Below are 23,360 nucleotides of genomic sequence, written 5' to 3'. Positions count from 1 at the left end.
TGAATGGGTTTCTGGTCCATCACTGGGACCACTCACTCTACACGCACACAAACACACACGCCATATTCACGCAGAGTCAACTTTTGGATATGTTAAACATAACCTGACCTATCATGTGGTTTGCATCAAAGTAAATAACTTTGACGTTTTCAAGTCCCAAACCAAAGTGCACACCACAGTAGTCCACCAGCACACAATGATGGTCGGTGAGGAGTCTTGGGAGTGTTTACACGTGTCTGTAAATCCCAAACTGACTTCAATCAGGAGTAGAAAATGGATGTTGACTTGTTTGGAACTGCTGCGTGTCAGTCAGTGACGTGGGGTGAGGTTCATGGCTGGTGACTCCTTCAGAGTCAGATTTACAAATCTATGAACCCCAAAGAGTCGCTTATTGACTATTCAATTGGCAGCACGTACATTGACTACTGGTTATGTTTCATATCTCATCAGCATTCTTTACACCAGCGTTTCTCAACCTTTAAGTATTTGCGACCCGAGTTTTCATAACAGTTTTAATCGCGCCCCCCCTAACGTTTTTTTGAAAGGAGCCCACTAATACCAATTTGTTCTTTTTTAATTAATGATATATCATAGATGCATATTTTATTATACCTACTTAACTTTTATCGACATCTAATTCTATATTTATTTTTCTAGTATCAGAATGTAGTTTAAGTTAATTTGTTTTGGTTTCAATAGATGGATTTTTCATATTTTTAATTCTTGTTTTTTTTTTCACATCTACGCACCCCCCATTTTTGTTACTTCGCGCCCCCCCTAGGGGGGCCCGCCCCACAGATTGAAAATCACTGTTTTACACACAGATCGGTAAGGAGCATATTTGGATAAGAAAGAACGTTACATTTATAGCGGCGAGAGACAGCGGAGGGAGCGCATTTGCTCCTCACCCTCCATGTGTTCTAAATTTCCGTTGCAATTCCACAATTCACACTCATTCAATACAATGAAAGTATAGAGTGGTGTACAAAACAAATGGATTTCAATGTTAACCTTAATTGAATTATTTAGTTGTTTTTAAAAGCTTTTAATTCTGATGCTTTAATCAATTTTAATGCAGACTGTTAGATAGAGACTAGGGGGGCTCTGCCCCCTGCTCGCTTTGCTCGCCAACCCCTGGTCTTGGGTAACCCGAAATAGATTTGAAAGAGATTATCGTCTGTCCTGGTAACTGTCACATATGTATCATGTTCACCGTCACGACATCTGTAGGTTAGTTGAGCTAATATTATCGTTGTAGGCACATGCGTCCTCCGTACTATCTCGGGTTTGACTATGCTGTGTTTTGTGGACGTCTGGGGACACCGTACTCTCTCCGGTTTGATTGTGGGGCGGGACGCCGAAGCCTGTTGTGTTTTATTTGTCTGTGAGTACTCATATTATTGTATTACTGTAATGTGATTCACATATGCTGTGGAGTCCGTATCTCTGGGGCTTCTGTACCATCTTGGGGGTCTGCCTGCGGTGTGTTAGACGCGCGTTGTAGGCGCCCGCACCTTCCGTACTATGTCGGGTTTGACTGTGCTGTGTAGTGTGGACGGTTAGGGTTCCGTATTGTCTGTGCTCGTTGCTTTATTTCGGATTTCCATTAGTTGAGCTCTTTCGGTTTTAGTGGTGTATCAGAATTCGCTTGCGGTGGTGAGCTATGGTTCAGAAACGAGTTGTAGGCGCCTGCACTTTCCGTACTACCTCGGGTTTGATTATGCTGTGTGTTGAGGACCTTTGTGGACTCCATAGTATTTCCCATTTCACTCTGGGGCAGTGGGCTGAATCCTCTTTATTGTGTGGCTGTGTGGTTACCTATGGGCGCGTTGCCTCATTTCTTATTTACGTTAGTTGAGCTCCTTCATTATTGAGCTGTGACTCCTTCGTTCTCGGTGGATCAGACTTCGCTCGCTGTCGGCGCCTGCGCACTATGTCTCCTGCGTCCATGGGCATGCCATGTACCTGCGTCCATATCCGGTTTATTCTCGGTTAGTAATATGGATAGATAGATAGATAGATAGATAATAATAATAATACATTTTATTTATATAGCGCCTTTAGATAGATAGATAGATAGATAGATAGATAGATAGATAGATAGATAGATAGATAGATAGATAGATAGATAGATAGATAATAATAATAATAATACATTTTATTTATATAGCACCTTTAGATAGATAGATAATAATAAAAATAATAATAATAATACATTTTATTTATATAGCGCCTTAGATAGATAGATAGATAGATAGATAGATAGATAGATAGATAATAATACATTTTAATTATATAGCGCCTTTAGATAGATAGATAGATAATAATACATTTTATTTATATAGATAGATAATAATACATTTTATTTATATAGCGCCTTTAGATAGATAGATAGATAGATAGATAGATAGATAGATAGATAGATAGATAGATAGATAGATAGATAGATAGATAATACATTTTATTTATATAGCGCCTTTAGATAGATAGATAATAATAATAATAATACATTTTATTTATATAGCGCCTTTAGATAGATAGATAGATAGATAGATAGATAGATAGATAGATAGATAGATAGATAGATAGATAGATAGATAGATAGATAGATAGATACTTTATTAATCCCAAGGGGAAATTCAAATACACCAGCAGCAGCATACAATGCAGGTATACAGACAGACAATAACTTTGTATAATGTTAAATGTTAACGTTTACCCCCCAGGTAGAATTGAAGAGTCGCATAGTTTGGCGGAGGAACGATCTCCTCAGTCTGTCAGTGGAGCAGGATGGTGACAGCAGTCTGTCGCTGAAGCTGCTCCTCTGTCTGGAGATGATCCTGTTCAGTGGATGCAGTGGATTCTCCATGATTGACAGGAGTCTGCTCAGCGCCCGTCGCTCTGCCACAGATGTCAAACTGTCCAGCTCCGTGCCTACAATAGACCCTGCCTTCCTCACCGGTTTGTCCAGGCGTGAGGCGTCCCTCTTCTTTATGCTGCCTCCCCAGCACACCACTGCGTAGAAGAGGGCGCTCGCCACAACCGTCTGATAGAACATCTGCAGCATCTTATTGCAGATGTTGAAGGACGCCAGCCTTCTAAGGAAGTATAGTCGGCTCTGTCCTTTCTTACACAGATCATCAGTATTGGCAGTCCAGTCCAATTTATCATCCAGCTGCACTCCCAGGTATTTATAGGTCTGCACCTTCTGCACACAGTTACATCTGATGATCACGGGGTCCATGAGGGGCCTGGTCCTCCTAAAATCCACCACCAGCTCCTTGGTTTTGTTGGTGTTCAGGTGTAGGTGGTTTGAGTCGCACCATTTAACAAAGTCCTTGATTAGGTTCCTATACTCCTCCTCCTGCCCACTCCTGATGCAGCCCACGATAGCAGTGTCGTCAGTGAACTTTTGCACGTGGCAGGACTCCGAGTTGTATTGGAAGTCCGATGTATATAGGCTGAACAGGACCGGAGAAAGTACAGTCCCCTGCGGCGCTCCTGTGCTGCTGACCACAATGTCAGATCTGTAATTCCCGAGACGCACATACTGAGGTCTGTCTGTAACATAGTCCACGATCAACAAAAGGATCGCAAGAAAAACAAAAAAATATTTTATTTAAGGTTAAAATTTAGTTTTTAAATATTGGATGCTTTTTTTTTCTTAGTCTGATCCCATTTTTTTTTTTATAAAATTGAAAACCGTTTATGGTCTTACCTTAATTTGTAAATGAAGTCCATGCGCCTATCCTTCTCCATGAAAGTCTCCGTCATTTTCTCGTAAAAGTCCTCCTTATTTTCCTTTAGTTTTAAAAGTCTTAATCTTACGTTTTCACAGTCGGTCGGAATAAAAAGTAAAAATAAACGGACCGCCGCAGTGCGCTTGACTTTCTGATGTTGCTAACTTATCGGCGCCTCTGCGGAGAATTCAATGAGCACCTGTTGGGCTCACATGCGCCCCCTTCAGGGCTGCACGGTCGTGCCTGCCTTTCCTCGTTCCTTTTCACTGCGGTTTTGTGTCCGATCAGCAAGACTAAATATGTCACACACATTCATTAAAGGGGGCGGCACGGTGGCCTCGCAGTTAGGGGACCTGGGGTTCGCTTCCCGGGTCCTCCCTGTGTGGAGTTTGCATGTTCTCCCCGTGTCTGCGACGGTTTCCTCCCACAGTCCAAAGACATGCAAGTTAGGTGCATTGGCGATTCTAAATTGTTCTTAGTGCAGCGTTTCTTAACCTTTAAGTATTTGCGCACCAAGTTTTCATAACAGTTTTAATCGCGCCCCCCTAACGTTTTTTTGAAATCCTAATAAAATGTATTCCTATATTTTTTGCTGCCGATACACTGCTACAAGTTTAAAATTTCCCTACGAATAGCGAAATTATGCCACATATGGCAACATTCACGCCCCTACAGTTTGAGAACCGCTGCCTTAGTGTGTGTGTGTGTGTGTGTGTGTGTGTGTGTGTGTGTGTGTGTGTGTGTGTGTGTGTGTGTGTGTGCGCGCCCTGCGGTGGGCTTGCACCCTGCCCAGGGTTTGTTTCCTACCTTGCGCCCTGTGTTGGCTGGGATTGGCTCCAGCAGACCCCGTGACCCTGTAGTTAGGATATAGCGGGTTGGATAAAAGTACTGAGAAAAGCGCTATATAAATGAAATGAATTATTATTATTATTATTATTATAATGGATGGATGAATGGATGGATGGACATTCATTAAAGATATTAGCCAGACTGTGGAAAGTCAGGGTGTATAATAAACGTGTCTGCAAAACATTATATTGGTGACATACAGAGACACAGCACTGTTGCATGCGGCAATGGCAGGCATCAGCCCCGTGTGTGAGGTGAGGAAGAGCGCAGTCCAAGGTCCGGTGAGGCTCGTCGCTGCCCACCTCGTATTTCTCCGCTGTATTTGAACAGGAAATGTGCCAATTCAGCGATTATAAAAATTGTCAAAATTAGTGGAAGCAAACAGCAAACAAATTTGTAGCACAGACCAGTGGACACATTTATTTTGTGTTATCATTATTAGTTTTTCGACTTTTCATGATGACCTCCCCTGACCGCTCATCCCTGCTACCACTGGGAGTTTAAACAAAGCTGTGTCGTTATGTGTACTCATTACGTGATCACTCGTTTGTAAAATCTTTACTTGCATTTTACTTAAAACTGTGTCCCCATTCTCAGTAAAGAAAGTGAAGGAGTCTGAACGATTTCTGAATCCACTGTATCTTCACAAAAACAGTAAAAGGAAGTAGAGGAACCCATTAACAAGCACTGGTTCCAAAATAAACGGACCGAGCTTCTTAACAACCGAGGATTTATTTGCCAAATGAAACATTTTAGAAAGTAGGCAAAAGGAAAACAAAACAATGGGTGTACCAAAAGAGAACCCATAATTAACAAAGCCGGTCCACAATCCAAATTGTGAATCAAAAACAAAAGTTAAGAAAAATAAAGAGAATCCAATACTTACAGAAATGGAACAGTAACAGCACACTGAAGCATTGCACGGTCGACAGGCAGAGGGCGGAGCTTCAGATGATGCCTTGAGGTTGCCCCGCCTCTTAGGGTTCCACCCACAAAGCCATCGGAGAACACAATAATCAGAACAACAGTAACAAAAAGGAGTATTTAAAAAGCACACATGATCAGTAATATTTTAATTTAAACAAAGCAGAAACAGAAAATAAAAATAAGGCAGGGAACTCAATCTGGCAGGGTTCCTCCAGTGGCTGGGGTTCAAATTTTTGTTTATTGTCCGTCTTGTTTAATTTTGATTTTTTAAAATTGTTTATATTAATATTGTTCCACGTGTTTTGTGGGTGGTTCTCCAGGTGGCACATCTGCCCCCCCAGCCCTATAAAGGTCAGGGTTTCCCACCATTTCTGGCTGTAAAGCTGAATGCGCTGGTGGGGTGGTGAATTCTTGACGTTTGTGATAATTTTCTTGTGTTTTTGTGATTCTCTGCATTTTAAACTTGCCCTGTTTCTTGACTTTGTCTTGGGTTTCGTATTGTGACTTTATTTGTCTTGGTTATCCATTTACCTTTTCAGCCAACTCCTCTTTTTACCTTTTTGTACTCTACAAAATCTCATGTTATAGCAGAGCATTTTTGTTAAGATAATTTTTTTTTAATTTATAAAGATTCTACGTGGTACTCTGTGTTACTAGCCTTTTGTTTTTGGATGGGATTTCCCTCTCTAGTGGGCATTTTGCTTGGGATCTGTCAAGAGGCTTAACACCCTGGCTGTAGCATGGCAGGTTGCTGGTCATGTCAAACTACACAACTGGCACCACAACTGCTCCGGCTTGCTGAGATTTTGTAAATGACATCTGAAACTGAAAATTACTGTAAAGGTCATGTTGTGTAGTGGGGTCTTTCTACATATTATTCTAAGCATTATGAAAGTTAATTCTGCATTTTTGTAAAACTCCCTTCAATAATAAAGCCAATCGTTACTTGAATGGTAAGAGTGAAAGTCAAATAAAAATAACACGCGTTGGCTGTGTACGTCTTGAGCTCATGGCAATGTTGAATGATATTTCTGCAGGTGGAATAACACGGCGACTGAGAGATCGAGAGCTGCTGAAGAGAAAGAAGGCAGAAGCCGAAGAGAAAGCTACTCACCAGTGGGTTCATTGGTAAATTATTATATGCTGTGGGGTCTGGGAGAGGCGTTACAGTGTATTGTAAAAAATGATGGATATAAATCAAAGGATGTTATTGTTGTGGACTCTGTCTCTTAATTACATAGATAGATAGATAGATAGATAGATAGATAGATAGATAGATAGATAGATAGATAGATAGATAGATAGATAGATAGATAGATAGATAGATAGATAGATAGATAGATAGATAGATAGATAGAGTGAAAGGCATTATATAATTGATAAATAGATATAGTGAAAGGCACTAGATAGATAGATAGATAGATAGATAGATAGATAGATAGATAGATAGATAGATAGATAGATAGATAGATAGATAGATAGATAGATAGATAGACACTATATTATAGATAGATAGATAGATAGATAGATAGATAGATAGATAGATAGATAGATAGATAGATAGATAGATAGATAGATAGATAGAGTGAAAGGCATTATATAATTGATAAATAGATAGATATAGTGAAAGGCACTAGATAGATAGATAGATAGATAGATAGATAGATAGATAGATAGATAGATAGATAGATAGATAGACACTATATTATAGATAGATAGATAGATAGATAGATAGATAGATAGATAGATAGATAGATAGATAGAGTGAAAGGCACTATATAATTGATAAATAGATAGATATAGTGAAAGGCACTAGATAGATAGATAGATAGATAGATAGATAGATAGATAGATAGATAGATAGATAGATAGATAGATAGATAGATAGATAGATAGATAGAGTGAAAGGCACTATATTATAGATAGATAGATAGATAGATAGATAGATAGATAGATAGATAGATAGATAGATAGATAGATAGATAGATAGATAGAGTGAAAGGCATTATATAATTGATAAATAGATAGATATAGTGAAAGGCACTAGATAGATAGATAGATAGATAGATAGATAGATAGATAGATAGATAGATAGATAGAGTGAAAGGCACTATATGATAGATAGATAGATAGATAGATAGATAGATAGATAGATAGATAGATAGATAGATAGAGTGAAAGGCACTATATTATAGATAGATAGATAGATAGATAGATAGATAGATAGATAGATAGATAGATAGATAGATAGATAGATAGATAGAATGAAAGGCACTATATAATTGATAAATAGATAGATATAGTGAAAGGCACTAGATAGATAGATAGATAGATAGATAGATAGATAGATAGATAGATAGAGTGAAAGGCACTATATTATAGATAGATAGATAGATAGATAGATAGATAGATAGATAGATAGATAGATAGATAGATAGATAGAGTGAAAGGCATTATATAATTGATAAATAGATAGATATAGTGAAAGGCACTATATGATAGATAGATAGATAGATAGATAGATAGATAGATAGATAGATAGATAGATAGATAGATAGATAGATAGATAGATAGATAGATAGATAGGAAAGGCACTATATAATAGACAGATATAAAGGAATCAGTATATAGTTATAAAATGCACTATATTATACATGGACAGAGAGATAGACAGATAGATCAATCTTAATTTTTTTGGTCAGAATTCCTAAATTTTGAATGGTTGATAATCAACATTGATCATTTTTTGCATTTATTAAAATATCACAAATGAGTTGCAATCATTTGTGTAAATTTCACAGTCATTTCAATCTCTGACATGTGGTGATGTATAATCAATAATGATCAATAATTCAGTTGTTAATAATCAAAATTGATTATCAAAACTCAATCTGCTGCCATCATGTGTTAAAATCTCAGACTGTATGTGGCATACAGTACAGGGTAATTTATGATCAATAACGGCCTTTGGTAAAAGATTTCAGTTATGCAGTCAATATTGTTTTAACATGCTGCCATCATGTGGCTAATTCTGAAAGTGCACTGAGTCTGGAGTGCACCATAATGCATCGTGGTTGGTGATCCTAAATTTTAATTGTTGATAATCAATGCTGAACAATTGTTCTAAATTTCTATTAACAAATCACAATGTGCTGCAATTGTGTATCTAAATCTCAAAGTAGTTAAAGTGTCCTCCATATAGTAATCAATGTTCAATAATGAGGGAAGGTTTTAATTATCGATAATCAATATTGATTATCATATATCACATTTTCTTGCCATCATGTGTCTAAATGTCAAAGTGTGCTGAGTCCAGAATACACAGTAATCTAACATCACAGATAGATAGATAGATAGATAGATAGATAGATAGATAGATAGATAGATAGATAGATAGATAGATAGATAGATAGATAGATAGAGTGAAAGGCACTATATGATAGATAGATAGATAGATAGATAGATAGATAGATAGATAGATAGATAGATAGATAGATAGATAGATAGATAGATAGATAGAAAGGCACTATATGATAGACAGATAGTTGCTAATCTTTCTAAACAGCACATTTATTACTTCAGAACTATTGTTATGCGTGCTCTTCGGATTTTGTGAGACAGCTTTGCCGTGACGCTCACAGTACGGAGGAGAAAAGATCAAAATCACATGACTTTAACACAGCCGAAGTGAGAAGTTTTCTATCGATTGAAGTGACTACAGCGACACAGGACAAGGAATTGTGGGAAATCGAGGTGCAAAGCCCCACCCATTGACTTGTGCTACTGGCACTTTGAGAACTTGAAAATGAAAATACAAAGTGGAGAATGAAAATTTAACGAGTAGTAGGTGGTGCCAGTGCTTATTTTGCATTTTATTTTTCATTTCTGCAGCATTTGCAGAGGACCCCTCCCATACGCAGGACAAAAAATACAATCAATCAACTAGTCAAAAACGTATATTGTGTAGAAACTGCACAATGAATTTAAAGAGTATCAGAATGTAGTTTGGGACATCGGGAGGAAGGATTGAATTTCCTGACAACAAATAATACAGCTAATGAATCCATTGATTAGTTAATAAATAAATAAAAATAAACTTAACAAGTACATCTGGTTGAATTGCCTGCTAAAAGCCTGTGTCTGTAAGTGCTCCGTGAGAGCGCCTCCTGGAGGAGATTTCACATGATGGCATCCAGGTTTGCCACAATGGCTTCCAGTGTGTTCAGGGTTGGCCCTATGATGGAGCAGCCTCTCCTGATAAGTTTGTTCAGGTATTAAGCTACCCCAGGAGTGTAGAACACCAGACTGGCTACTGGGGACTGGTAGACCATTTCCAGCAGCTCACTAAATTCATCAAAGACCTGAATCTTCTTAGGACGGTCAGTCTGCTCTGGCCCTTCTTGTACAACACCAGTCCAGTCTGCTCTTTATATGAACCCCCAGGTCCTTGTACCTCTGCACCATTTCTTCCACGTCCTCCCCCTGGACTTTTTGACTGATCTCAGAGGCTCTTTGGCATCCTGGAAGTCCACCACTAGCTCTTTTGGTTTTGCTGATGTTGAGTTGTTGGTGGTTCTCCTTGCACCACAACACAAAGTCCTCCACCACCTTCTTGTACTCCGACTTGTCTCCATTATTATTGCAGCCCATGATGGGAGACTCTTCTGCAAATTTCTGTAGGTGGCAAGCGCTGGAATTGTGCTGGGCATCTGTTGTGTGGAGGATAAACAGGAAGGGAGGCAGAAACGGTGCCTCAGTGTTACACATGCCCATTTCTGACACACAGAGTCCCCCCTCAGCCTCACCAACTGCTGCCTGCTGGTCAGGTAGTCCATGGTATAGGGGACCATGGGGGCATCAGGATGCAAAGCCTTGGGCTTTGTCCCCAGTTGATGAGGCAGAATGGTGTTAAAGGCCATGGAAAAAATTAAAGAAAACAATCCAGATGTTATGAAACCAGGGGTCGGAGCTGTGATAATAATAATACATTTTATTTATACAAAGGCGCCTTTCTAAGCACACAAGGACACCGAACAAACAATAAATAAAAAGCACGTTATAAACAGAACTAAAAAGTACCAGAAAATATAAGAAGTTAAAACCAAACAAAGCCATTGTAATCATAGAGAAAAAGTCATTTTGAATAGACGGGTTTTAGATGGATGGATAGATAGATAGATACTTTATTAATCCCAAAGGGAAATTCACATACTCCAGCAGCAGCATACTGATAAAGAACAATATTAAATTAAAGAGTGATGACAATGCAGGTATAACAGACAATAACTTTGTATAATGTTAACGTTTACCCCCCCGGGTGGAACTGAAGAGTCGCATAGTGTGGCGGAGGAACGATCTCCTCAGTCTGTCAGTGGAGCAGGACGGTGACAGCAGTCTGTCGCTGAAGCTGCTCCTCTGTCTGGAGATGATCCTGTTCAGTGGATGCAGTGGATTCTCCATGATTGACAGGAGTCTGCTCAGCGCCCGTCGCTCCGCCACAGATGTCAGACTGTCCAGCTCCGTGCCTACAATAGAGCCTGCCTTCCTCACCAGTTTGTCCAGGCGTGAGGCGTCCCTCTTCTTTATGCTGCCTCCCCAGCACACCACCGCGTAGAAGAGGGTGCTCGCCACAACCATCTGATAGAACATCTGCAGCATCTTATTACAGATGTTGAAGGACGCCAGCCTTCTAAGGAAGTATAGTCGGCTCTGTCCTTTCTTACACAGAGCATCAGTATTGGCAGTCCAGTCCAGTTTATCATCCAGCTGCACTCCCAGATATTTATAGGTCTGTACCCTCTGCACACAGTCACCTCTGATGATCACGGGGTCCATGAGGGGTCTGGGCCTCCTAAAATCCACCACCAGCTCCTTGGTTTTGCTGGTGTTCAGTTGTAGGTGGTTTGAGTCGCACCATTTAACAAAGTCCTTGATTAGGTCCCTATACTCCTCCTCCAGCCCATTCCTGATGCAGCCCATGATTGCAGTGTCGTCAGTGAACTTTTGCACGTGGCAGGACTCCGAGTTGTATTGGAAGTCTGATGTATATAGGCTGAACAGGACTGGAGAAAGTACAGTCCCCTGTGGCACTCCTGTGTTGCTGACCACAATGTCAGACATGCAGTTCCCGAGACGCACATACTGAGGTCTGTCTGTAAGATAGTCCACAATCCATGCCTCCAGGTATGAATCTACTCCCATCTCTGTCAGCTTGTCCCTGAAGAGCAGAGGTTGGATTGTGTTGAAGGTGCTAGAGAAGTCTAGAAACATAATTCTTACTGCCTCTGTCCAAGTGGGAGAGGGATCGGTGTAGCATGTAGATGATGGCATCCTCCGCTCCCACCTTCTCCTGTTATGCAAACTGCAGAGGGTTGAGGGCGTGGCGGACCTGTGGCCTTAGGTGGTGAAGCAGCAGCCTCTCCATGGTCTTCATCACATGTGATGTCAGAGCAACAGGCCGAAAGTCATTCAGCTCACTAGGACGTGATACCTTTGGGACTGGGGTGATGCAAGATGTTTTCCAAAGCCTTGGGACTTTCCCCTGTTCCAGGCACAGGTTGAAGATGTGCTGTAGAGGACTCCCCAACTCCAACGCACAGGCCTTCAGCAGTCGTGGCGATACTCCATCTGGACCCGCTGCTTTGCTGGCACAAAGTCTCCTCAGCTCTCTGCTTACCTGGGCTGCTGTAATTGTGGGTTGGGGGAAACTCTCTCCTATACTGGTATCAGCAGAAGGATGAGTGGAGGGTGCAGTACTCTAAGGTGAGAGTGGGTTAGTGTGGTCAAACCTGTTAAAGAAGTTGTTCATCAAGTTTGCTTTCCCTGCATCTCTTTTGATGGTGGTACCCCGCTTCGAGCTGCAGCCAGTGATGATCTTCATCCCACCCCACACTTCCTTCATGCTGTTGTTCTGCAACTTCTGCTCCAGCTTTCTCCTGTACTGCTCCTTCGCTGCCCTGAGCTGGACTCGGAGTTCTTTCTGCACACACTTGAGCTCATGCTGATCATCGCCTTTAAAAGCCCTTTTCTTCTGGTTCAAAAGGCCCTTGATGTCACTTGTAATCCATGGCTTGTTGTTAGCATAGCAGCGTACTGGTCTTACTGGAACTACAATGTCCATACAGAAGTTGATGTAGTCAGTAGTGCAGTCAACAACCTCCTCAATGTTCTCACTATGAGATACCTGCAGGATATCCCAGTCTGTAGTTCCAAAACATTCTCTCAGAGCCTTCTCTGCCTCAGGGGACCACTTCCTGAATGAGCGTGTGGTTGTAGGTAGGATTCTCATTTTTGGTTTGTAGTGAGGCTGAAGCAGAACCAGGTTATGATCTGCTTTCCCAAGCGCAGGCAGCGGGGTGGCACTGTATGCGTCTTTAATGTTTGCATACAGTAAATCAATAGTCTTATTTCCCCTGGTGTTACAATCCACATACTAGATAGATAGATAGATAGATAGATAGATAGATAGATAGATAGATAGATAGATAGATAGATAGATAGATAGATACTTTATTAATCCCAATGGGAAATTCACAATTCATACTGGGAGAAGGCAGGTAATGTTTTGTCCAGCGTCACATGGTTAAAGTCTCCAGCGATTAGCACAAGTGCCTCGGGGTGCTGCGTTTGCAGTTTAGCAACAGCTGAGTGGATGATGTCACCCGCCATCTCCACGTCTGCCCGAGGAGGGATGTAAACAGTAACAACAATGACATGTCCAAACTCTCTGGGCAAGTAATAGGGACGTAGACTTACGGCCAACAGTTCGATGTCCCTGCAGCAAGAGGAGATTTTAACATTTACATGTCCAGAGTTACACCACCTTGTATTCACATAGACAGCGAGTCCTCCTCCTTTGTTCCTCCCGCAGGTACTTGCATCTCTGTTCGCTCTAACTGTGCTAAACCCGGGTAGCTCCACATTAGCATCTGGGATGTTAGTTGTTAGCCACGTTTCACAAAAGCACAACAAACTGCATTCCCTGTAGGTCCTGACATTTTTCACCAGCACAGCCAGTTTGTCGATCTTATTTGGTAATTTATGTTCACATTTGAAAGTTGAGAATGATTCCGTATTTCTAAGCTCAGTAGATAACACTGGTCAACAAGCAATTTGCTAGATAGATAGATGATAGATAGATACTTTATTAATCCCAAGGGGATATTCACTCGCTACTGCGGGTCTTTCCCCTTTTACTTTAACAGGTTTCACTTGCTGACTCCAAATCTGAAAACCGTTTTCGTCCAGCACGTCCCGTTTTTTAGTTATGATGTTCCAGGTCTTGGACAACTAGGGTGACTGGACAGTAAAGGCGGATAACCATTTTGATAAATACCGGTAATTCCACTAAGGATGCCATTGAGATAAAAGAATTCGCTAAACGTTACTAACAGCCGTGAGCTGTTTACCTTGTCATTATTAATTTTATTTAAAAATTATTCATTTTTAATTAGCAGAAAAAATATTTGTTACTGATTACCAAGTCTTATATGACTCTTAAGCATAATGACACAACTCAGACATGACGGTGCAGTAGGTGGAGGTTATACTGTTTAATATAACATTGCATTTCAGGACATTTTGTTCGTTACATTCACCTTCTTCTTCTGCTTTCGGCTGCTCCCATTAGGGGTTGCCACAGCGGATCATTTTCTTCCATATCTTTCTGTCCTCTGTATCTTGTTCTGTCACCCCCATCACCTGCATGTCCTCTCTCACCACATCCAGAAACCTTCTCTTAGGCCTTCCTCTATTCCTCTTGCCTGGCAGCTCTATCCTTAGCACCCTTCTCCCAATATACCCAGCATCTCTCCTCTGCACATGTCCAAACCAACACAATCTCACCTCTTTGACTTTGTCTCCCAGCTGTCCAACCTGAGTTGACCCTCTAATGTCCTCATTTCTAATCCTATCCATCCTCGTCACACCCAATGCAGATCTTAACATCTTTAACTCTATCACCTCCGGCTCTGTCCCCTGTGCCACCGTCTCCAGCCCATATAACATAGCTGGTCTCACTACCGTCCTGTAGACCTTCCCTTTCACTCTTGCTGATACCCGTCTGTCACCAATCACTCCTGACATTCTTCTCCACCCACTCCACCCTGCCTGCACTCTCTTCTTCACTTCTCTTCCACAATCCCCGTTATTCTGTATTGTTGATCCCAAGTATTTAAACTCCTCCACCTTCACCAACTCTACTCCTTTCATCCTCACCATTCCACTGACCTCCCTCTCATTCACATGTATTCTGTCTTGGTGGTCCTACTGACCTTCATTTCACTCCTCTCATATCTCCACCTCTCCAGGGTCTCCTCAACCTGCTCCCTACTATCACTACAGATCACAGTGTCATCAGCAAACATCCCAGTCCATGGGGACTCCTGTCTGATCTCGTCTGTTAGCCTGTCCATCACCATTACAAATAAGAAAGGGCTCAGAGCCGATCCCTGATGTAATCCCACCTCCATTACTCTTACAGCAGACCTCACCACTGTCACACTTCCCTTGTACATATCCTGTACAACTCTTACGTACTTCTCTGCCACTCCCGACTTCCTCATACAATACCACAGCTCCTCTCCTCACCCTGTCATATGCTTTCTTCAGGTCCACAAAGACACAGTGCATCTCCTTCTGGCCTTCTCTCTACTTTTCCATCAACATCCTCAGAGCAAACATCACATCTGTGGTGCTCTTTCTTGGCATGAAACCACACTGCTGCTCACTTCTTAACCGAGCTTCCACTACTCTTTCCCATAATTAGATTCAGCATTACTTTGAAAATTCTGTCAAGACAATGGACAGAAACGGCGATGCTTTTCAGCATTTAAGAAATAAGTTTGATCTCGAGAAAAGTGAAGCCAAAATGAAGGAAGGTGTTTTTGTTGTTCCTGAAATCCGTGAAATGAAGCTTGATGATGAGTTCAAAAGGAAACTGAAGCCCACTGAATTAGAAGCAATCGTGCAGGTTGTCCAGAATTTTCTTGGCAGTCACAGAGCAGAGAATAATACTGAGCTTGTGGAGAACCTGCTGAAAGCGTATCAGCTTACGGAAGCCAGAATGTCACTGAAGACACATTTTTTTACATTCTCATCTCGACTTTTTTCCACCAAATCTGGGCAATGTCAGCGATAAGCATGGGGAAAGATTTCATCAAGATATAAATGTGATGGAAAACTGATATCTGGGGAAAATTCACTCCGATCATGAGGGGTGACTACTGTCGGTTCTTGCAAAGAGAGACGGATGTGCAGTATGAGCGCAAAAGCGAATGACTCAAACATTTTTGGGCATGCTGACCTCACTTTTATATTGAGGTAAATTGGCATAAATATACTTTAACGTGTCTCTGGTATCGTCTTCTGGTTTGTTTTCAGAATAAACACATCAAAACAATCTTGGTGCAACAGAGTCCAAACTCCAGATACCGTGTTGATATATTGATATTCATATTCAAAAGTGTCAAAATGTCAATGATGTGCATTTCAAAAACCTGACGTGCTAGCTTAATTCCAATTTCATATATGAAATGTAAAAAACTTAATAAAGAGATGGGCTGAAGTTCCCAGTATCAAGCAAAAAATATTTTTTTGTAGACCAGTGTAATGAGATCCAGAGTTTGGGAGCAGAACGGCTGAATGCTCTCCTCCCAAGGGACGGTCAGGTGGATGGAGGAAGAAGAGGATCTAAGGTTATGGGAGGGAATGGCAACATGAAGAAGGTCGGACAGATATGGAGGGGCGAGGTTATGAATGGCCTTAAATGTTAACAGCTGAATTTTAAAATCAATTCGAAACTTAATCGGGAGCCAATGAAGCTGCTGCAAGAACAGAGTAATATGGTGAATAGATAGGGTTCGGGTAATTAGAACATTAGAACACTCCAGACGAGAACAGGCCATTCGGCCCAACAAAACTCGCCAGTCCTGTCCACTTATTTCTTCCAAAAAACCATCAAGTCGAGTTTTGAAAGTCCCTAATGTCTTACTGTCTACCACACTACTTGGTCACTTATTCCAAGTGTCTATCGTTCTTTGTGTAAAGAAAAACTTCCAAATGTTTGTGTGAAATTTCCCCTTCACAAGTTTCCAACTGTGTGCCCGTGTTCTTGATGAACTCATTTTAAAGTCACTGTCTCGATCCACTGGACTAATTCCCTTCATAATTTTAAATACTTCAATCAGGTCACCTCTTAATCTTCTTTTGCTTAAAATGTAAAGGCTCAGCTCCTTTAATCTTTCCTCATGACTCATCCCCTGTAGCCCTGAATCAGCCTAGTCGCTCTTCTCTGGACCTTCTCTTGTGCTGTTATGTCCTTTTTATAGCCTGGAGACCCAAACTGCACTCCAGATGAGGCCTCACCAGTGTGTTATAAAGGCTGAGCATCACCTCCTGTGACTTGTACTCCACACATCAAGGCGCTATATAACCTGATGTTCTGTTAGCCTTCTTAATGGCTTCTGTGGTCGAAGGTTCGAGGTAAACAGCAGACAGACAGCAGATGTAAAGTAAAAAAGCAATTTCTTTATTCTTGATGGCAGAGGAAACTGTTGCAGCCCCTGTCAGCTTTGTGTCACTGGCAGTTACCAGCAATAGCCCCATCTTGCTGGGGGGGTGCGCTTGATTTTTATAACAGAGTACAGAGACAGCTTGTCATGGGCTAAGGTTACACAATTCTTTGGGGGAATTTAGTAATATTACAACACATTTCTTCAAAACAACTTAAGAAGAAGTGAAAGAACTTATTACTGTTGAATAAACAAAAATCACAGACATTTGAACTTTAAAAAAGATTAGCAGTTTCCCTGAGTACAGACTATAAGTCAGCAGTTTGACAAAATTGTTGCAAGTTTGCTCTTCAGCTTTGCACACTTATTAATAAACAATAATCTTTAGTTCATTAGTTTAAGTAAGTCATATTAATAATCAATTAATCCATAGCCCATTAATACAATCTAGTAATATACTTATAGATAAAATGATTATACAGGTAATTGTTTCCCTCTTTTAACAATCTTAATGCATTCATATGGTTAACACAAAGAACTCTTATACTTGCAAATATATATACACTAGGGGGCTCCGCCCCCTGCTCGCTTCGCTCGCCAACCCCTGGTGTTGGGAATGACAAAGAGCGTGATGTATGAATGAGATATAGAATAGTGTGACGGTGTAGATGATGCAAATAGAAAGTAAACAATAAAGTGTGTGGCACAGTGTAAAGGTTTATTTGAAAATTTCTTTGTACACGCCGTTTAAGTGTAAAAGGTAATTCCAGCTCAGAACTTGTAAGGTAAATGAAGATGGTTATTGTTGTGATCAGAGTCAAGTTTGTCAGAGCTTAGAAAGAGTTGTGTCTCTCCAGGAAGTAATGGAATGACTTGGGTATTTATGTTTTCCACATTAATATTTTTTGGACATAATATAGTGCGTTATGTTAAAAGAGGCATTTGGTCTAATGAGATTGCTGTTCCAAATCTGTCTGTAAATAAGTTGTCGCAGATAAAGGCTTGAGGAATTGTAATAATATGTGGGTGAAGTCCATCTGTATTGGTGAGTGTATCATCTCCCAGTTGTAATAAGCAATTGTTATGATGTGGTTCTGGACATTGTATCTTTTTTACTAACTGTATCTTTTGAAAGCAATGCCAATTGTCTGCGTATTTTAAGGTGCACTGAACAATAGCTGAGCGCATGGCATGTGGAACAATAGCTAAGCACTGTCTAAAATCTCCTCCTAATAAAAGTACCTTTCCTCCAAAGCGAATATTATTATTCATAAATGTTTATAGAAGTTTATGAATGGTGTTGAGTAAGTGACTGGATGCCATTGTACATTCATCAATAATTAACATTTTCGCAAGACGGATGTCACGTGCAGTGCCACCGTTAATGTTCACATCCTGATGTATGTTTTGCTTGGGCCGTTTGAGAGGAGCGTTGTTGCATGTGTAGTATTTGGGACGTGTTGTTTTGGAGCTGTATTCGATTTGCCTGTGCTGTGTGAGAAGCCCGTTGTAGCCTTCCTTGCCATTAACGTATGTCTGAGACGGGAGGTGTTTCATTTTGAATCCATGCCTGTTGCGATGCAGCACTTTGATTGATAGATTGCGTCATGTGGATCTAGGATGTAGATTTGTGCATATCTGCGTTGTTGATTTGTTTCAGGGTGCACTGTTCCAATGCAATGCAGTATTTGTGCACATATGCGAAAGCAGTATGGGCCATTGCCTTTTGGTGGCCTGATATTTATTGGCGCAGTGGGTAGCGCTGCTGCCTCGCAGTTGGGAGACCTGGGGACCTGGGTTCGATTCCCAGGTCCTCCCTGCGTGGAGTTTGCATGTTCTCCCCGTGTCTGCGTGGGTTTCCTCCGGGCGCTCCGGTTTCCTCCCACAGTCCAAAGACATGCAGGTTAGGTGGATTGGCGATTCTAAATTGGCCCTAGTGTGTGCTTGGTGTGTGGGTGTGTTTGTGTGTGTCCTGCGGTGGGTTGGCACCCTGCCCAGGATTGTTTCCTGCCTTGTGCCCTGTGTTGGCTGGGATTGGCTCCAGCAGACCCCCGTGACCCTGTGTTCGGATTCAGCGGGTTGGAAAATGGATGGATGGATATTTACTCCGGTAGATGCAACAGGAAATGAACTATTGTAGGATCTAATGCAGTTCATAAAGTTTTTACTTTTAGGTACATCGTTAGTTAGAAGCTTTAGTTGAGCTTTGCGTTTTTGGAGTCGAGACATTTTTTTCTTTTAGAAATATGGATAACATGCGAAATATGGATAAGTAATAAGGAGGATCGCAGTCACTGTTAATATGTTTCCTTTTCTGCAGTTGAACGGTTAATAGTGCTTTATTGTAAGGAGATCCACCAATGCTGACACCTATGCTGCCTAGTGTGAAGGTGTCGATGTTCACTTTAGAATATGTGGCTTTGGGTGTCACTTCTTATGGATGTGTGTGTGTGTGTGGGAGGGGGGTTGAGGATTGTTGTCGCGCGAGCGTCTTCTTTCTTTTTGTGTTCCTGTGTCTTGTTGAATCCCCCTCTTTGTGTGTGTCCCGTCCCTTGCTTGTAGGGTCTGTGGGGTGGTTTTGTGTTCTTTTTTTTGTGTTCCATGGGCTTGTTGAATCCCCCTCTTGGTGTGTGTCCCGTCCGGTGCCTGTAGGGGGGGGGGGGGGTGCCCTGCTGTTGTGCGCGAGCCTCTTTTTTTTTTTTTGGGTCTAGTTTCGTGTGCAATGCCTCATTTCTCCATTTTTCCTGTGCTCACTCCTTTTTTCTGTGGTCTTGTCCGCCTCTCTCGCCCTCTTTTGTCCGCCTTTCTCGGCTCCTCAGCCGACTCTCGCGGACTCTTTTTGCGCCTGCGCAGTACGTCTTTTTGCAGCTACGGCCCATTGCCGGATGTGCCTGCGTCCATCATCCGGTTTAGCATTCTCGGTTAGTAATATGGATATACATTTGGTTTGCATAATAATATATTTTCCATCCACCCAAATGAACACAGATAGTAATCATCAAGGCATTTTAGATTTGTTTATCTAAGTACAAAAATAGGTCAAAAGGTCCTCAGTCCAAGATTCTATTATTTATTATTCCACACATCTGAACACTGACATGAAGTTGATAGCTTAGAATCCACAATCCTTCTCATAAGGTGAACTTTCAATTTCATCTCATTTTAAAGTCACTGTCTCGCTCCACTGGACTAATTCCCTTCATAATTTTAAACACTTCAATCATGTCTCCTCCTGATCTTTGAAAAGTCTCAGCTCTTTTAATCTTTTTAATCTTTCCTGGAGACCAAAACTGCACCCAGTACTCCAGATGAGGCCTCACCAGTGTGTTATAAAGCTTGAGCAGAACCTCCTGTGACTTGTACTCCACACATCAAGGTGCTATATAACCTGATGTTCTGTTAGCCTTCTTAATGTCTTTTGAACACTGTCTGGAAGTCGATAGCTTACAGTCCACTATGACTCCTAAATCCTTCTCATAAGGTGGACTCTCGATTTTCCGACCGCCCATTGTGTATTCAAACCTCACATTTTTACTTCCTATGTGTAATTCTTTACATTTACTGACATTAAATTTCATCGGCCACAAATCTGCCCAAGCCTGTCTGCTGTCCAAGTCCTTCTGTGATGATATAATGGATTCCAAAATATCTGCTAATCCACCTATCTTGGCATCATCTGCAGACTTAACCAGCTTGTTACTTATATTCCTATCTAAATCATTTATATTTATTAAAAATAGCAGCAATAGCAGTAATGATGAGGGCAGCAGAATTCTGGACCAGCTGAAGCTTATGGAGAGATTTATTAGAGAGACCAAAGAGGAGCGAATTGCAATAGTCCACATGAGAAGTAACAAGACTGTGAACAAAGATGGCAGTGGTATGGGGAGTGAGGGAAGGGCGGATGTGATCAGCATTACGTAGGTGGAAGTAAGCAGACCGGGTGACGTTATTAATGAGAGATTGTAAAGATAAAGAGTACAATCATGGATGACACCCAGACTCTTGACCTGAGGTGAAGGGGAAACAAAGGAGTTATCGATAACAAGTGAAAGATTATCAGCTTTGGATGATTTTGTACCAATGAGGAGAACCTCATTGCCAGTTCGTCTCCCCATCACTGCCAAAAAGAGATCCTACTCTGCTGGGCCCTTGAGCAAGACCCTTAACCTGTAATTGCTCCAGGGGCGCTGTACAATGGCTGACCTTGCGCTCTGACCCCAAGGGGTATGCAAAAACTAACAAATTCCTAATACAAGCAATTGTATAAGGCGAAATAAAGAACAAAAAAAAAAACCCTCAGTTTTGTCACTGTTTAGTTTAAGAAAATATGAAGAAAACCAGGATTAAATTTCAGCAATGCAGTCAATAAGTGAGGAGGGTGGAAAAGAAGAGGTGGGTTTACTAGCAAGGTAGAGCTGGGTGTCATCAGCATAACAGAGGAAATGAATGTTATATTTACGAAAGGGGAAGAAGATAAATAATAAAAAGAAGAGACCCCCAGGACAGAGCCCACCTGAAGTAAGAGCGGTGGGCTGGATTGTGAAAGTTTTGAGCTGAATGAACTGGTGGGATCTGAACCGGGTAATGCCAATCAAAATTTATCTAGATAGATAGATAGATAGATAGATAGATAGATAGATAGATAGATAGATAGATAGATAGATAGATAGATAGATACTTTATTAATCCCAATGGGAAATTCACATTCTCCAGCAGCAGCATACTGATACAATAAATAATATTAAATTAAAGATTGATAATAATGCAGGTGAAAAACAGACAATAACTTTGTATAATGTTAAATGTTAATGTTTATCTATGAACTCTTTGAGGGCTGAATATTTTTTCTAAAAAACTCAGTTTTCTGAAAAGCACACAAATCAATGGTTTCACACATAAATCAACATAAAACATCTGCTGCTACGTACCATGGCTGCTGTTGGCTCATGTTCGGCATCTCTGGTGGCAGTGGCTGTGCTGGGGGCACCTCGATGGACTGCAGGAATACAAGGTGGGCCTGCTGCCTGGCTGTCTTTGCACAGCAGGTGGGTGGTGATGGCGGTCGCAGTGTAACGCAATAGATAGATAGATAGATAGATAGATAGATAGATAGATAGATAGATAGATAGATAGATAGATAGATAGATAGATAGATAGATAGATAGATAGATAGATAGATAGATAGATAGATAGATAGATAGATAGATAGATAGATAGATAGATAGATAGATAGATAGATAGATAGATAGATAGATAGATAGATAGATAGATAGATAGATAGATAGATAGATAGATACTTTATTAATCCCAGGGGGAAATTCACATACTCCAGCAGCAAAAAATATTAAATTAAAGAGTAATAAAAAATGCAGGTAAAAAACAGACAATAACTTGAATAATGTTCAACGTTTACCCCCTCTGGTGGAATTGAAGAGTCGCATAGTTTGGGGGAGGAATGATCTTCTCAGTCTGTCAGTGGAGCAGGACAGTGACAGCAGTCTGTCGCTGAAACTGCTCCTCTGTCTGGAGATGACACTGTTTAATGGATGTAGTGGATTCTCCATAATTGATAGGAGCCTGCTGAGTGCCCGTTGCTCTGCTACGGATGTCAAACCGTCCAGCTCTATGCCAACAATAGAGCCTGCCTTCCTCACCAGTTTGTCCAGGCGTGAGGCATCCTTCTTCTTAATGCTGCCTCCCCAGCACACCACTGCGTAGAAGAGGGCACTCACCACAACCATCTGATAGAACATCTGCAGCATCTTACTGCAGATGTTGAAGGATGCCAGTCTTCTAAGGAAGTACAGGCGGCTCTGTCCTTTCTTGCACAGATAATCAGTATTGGCAGTCCAGTCCAATTTATCGTCCAGCTGCACTCCCAGGTATTTATAGGTCTGCACCCTCTGCACACAGTCACCTCTGATGATCACGGGGTCCATGAGGGGCCTGGGCCTCCTAAAATCCACCACCAGTTCCTTGGTTTTGCTGGTGTTCAGTTGTAGGTGGTTTAAGTCGCACCATTTAACAAAGTCCTTGATGAGGTTTCTATACTCCTCCTCCTGCCCACTCCTGATGCAGCCCATGATAGCAGTGTCGTCAGCAAACTTTTGCACGTGGCAGGACTCCGAGTTGTATTGGAAGTCCGATGTATATAGGCTGAACAGGACTGGAGAAAGTACAGTCCCCTGCGGCGCTCCTGTGTTGCTGACCACAATGTCAGATCTGCAATTCCCGAGACGCACATACTGAGGTCTGTTTGTAAGATAGTCCACGATCCATGCCACCAGGTATGAATCTACTCCCATCTCTGTCAGCTTGTCCCTAAGGAGCA

The 23,360-nt window shown here is 41.3% G+C and overlaps 2 protein-coding genes across 3 annotated transcripts in view; one reads left to right on the top strand and one right to left on the bottom strand.

Annotated features, from left to right (window-relative positions):
• Window positions 1–23,360, top strand: part of hemgn (hemogen) — a 44,250-nt gene that overhangs the window by 6,815 nt on the left and 14,075 nt on the right. Inside the window, exon 2 of one of the 2 annotated variants that reach the window (XM_028805867.2) lies at window positions 6,554–6,632. In XM_028805867.2, coding sequence (XP_028661700.1) covers window positions 6,554–6,632 — 79 coding nt within the window. Of the gene's footprint in view, window positions 1–6,553; window positions 6,645–23,360 lie in introns of both variants that reach the window. The other variant, XM_028805866.2, reaches the window with a different exon arrangement.
• On the bottom strand, window positions 10,690–23,255 carry LOC127528814 (uncharacterized). Its single transcript, XM_051929940.1, has 2 exons — window positions 22,947–23,255; window positions 10,690–11,329 (listed from the first exon to the last, which is right to left on the bottom strand). Exons 1-2 carry the CDS (start codon window positions 23,110–23,112, stop codon window positions 10,815–10,817), a joined length of 681 nt encoding a protein of 226 aa, XP_051785900.1. The 5' UTR covers window positions 23,113–23,255; the 3' UTR covers window positions 10,690–10,814.

The sequence above is a fragment of the Erpetoichthys calabaricus genome, chromosome 7, assembly GCF_900747795.2.
Source record: "Erpetoichthys calabaricus chromosome 7, fErpCal1.3, whole genome shotgun sequence".
Taxonomy (NCBI): Eukaryota; Metazoa; Chordata; class Cladistia; order Polypteriformes; family Polypteridae; genus Erpetoichthys; species Erpetoichthys calabaricus.
This window is presented reverse-complemented; position numbering and strand designations above follow the sequence as displayed.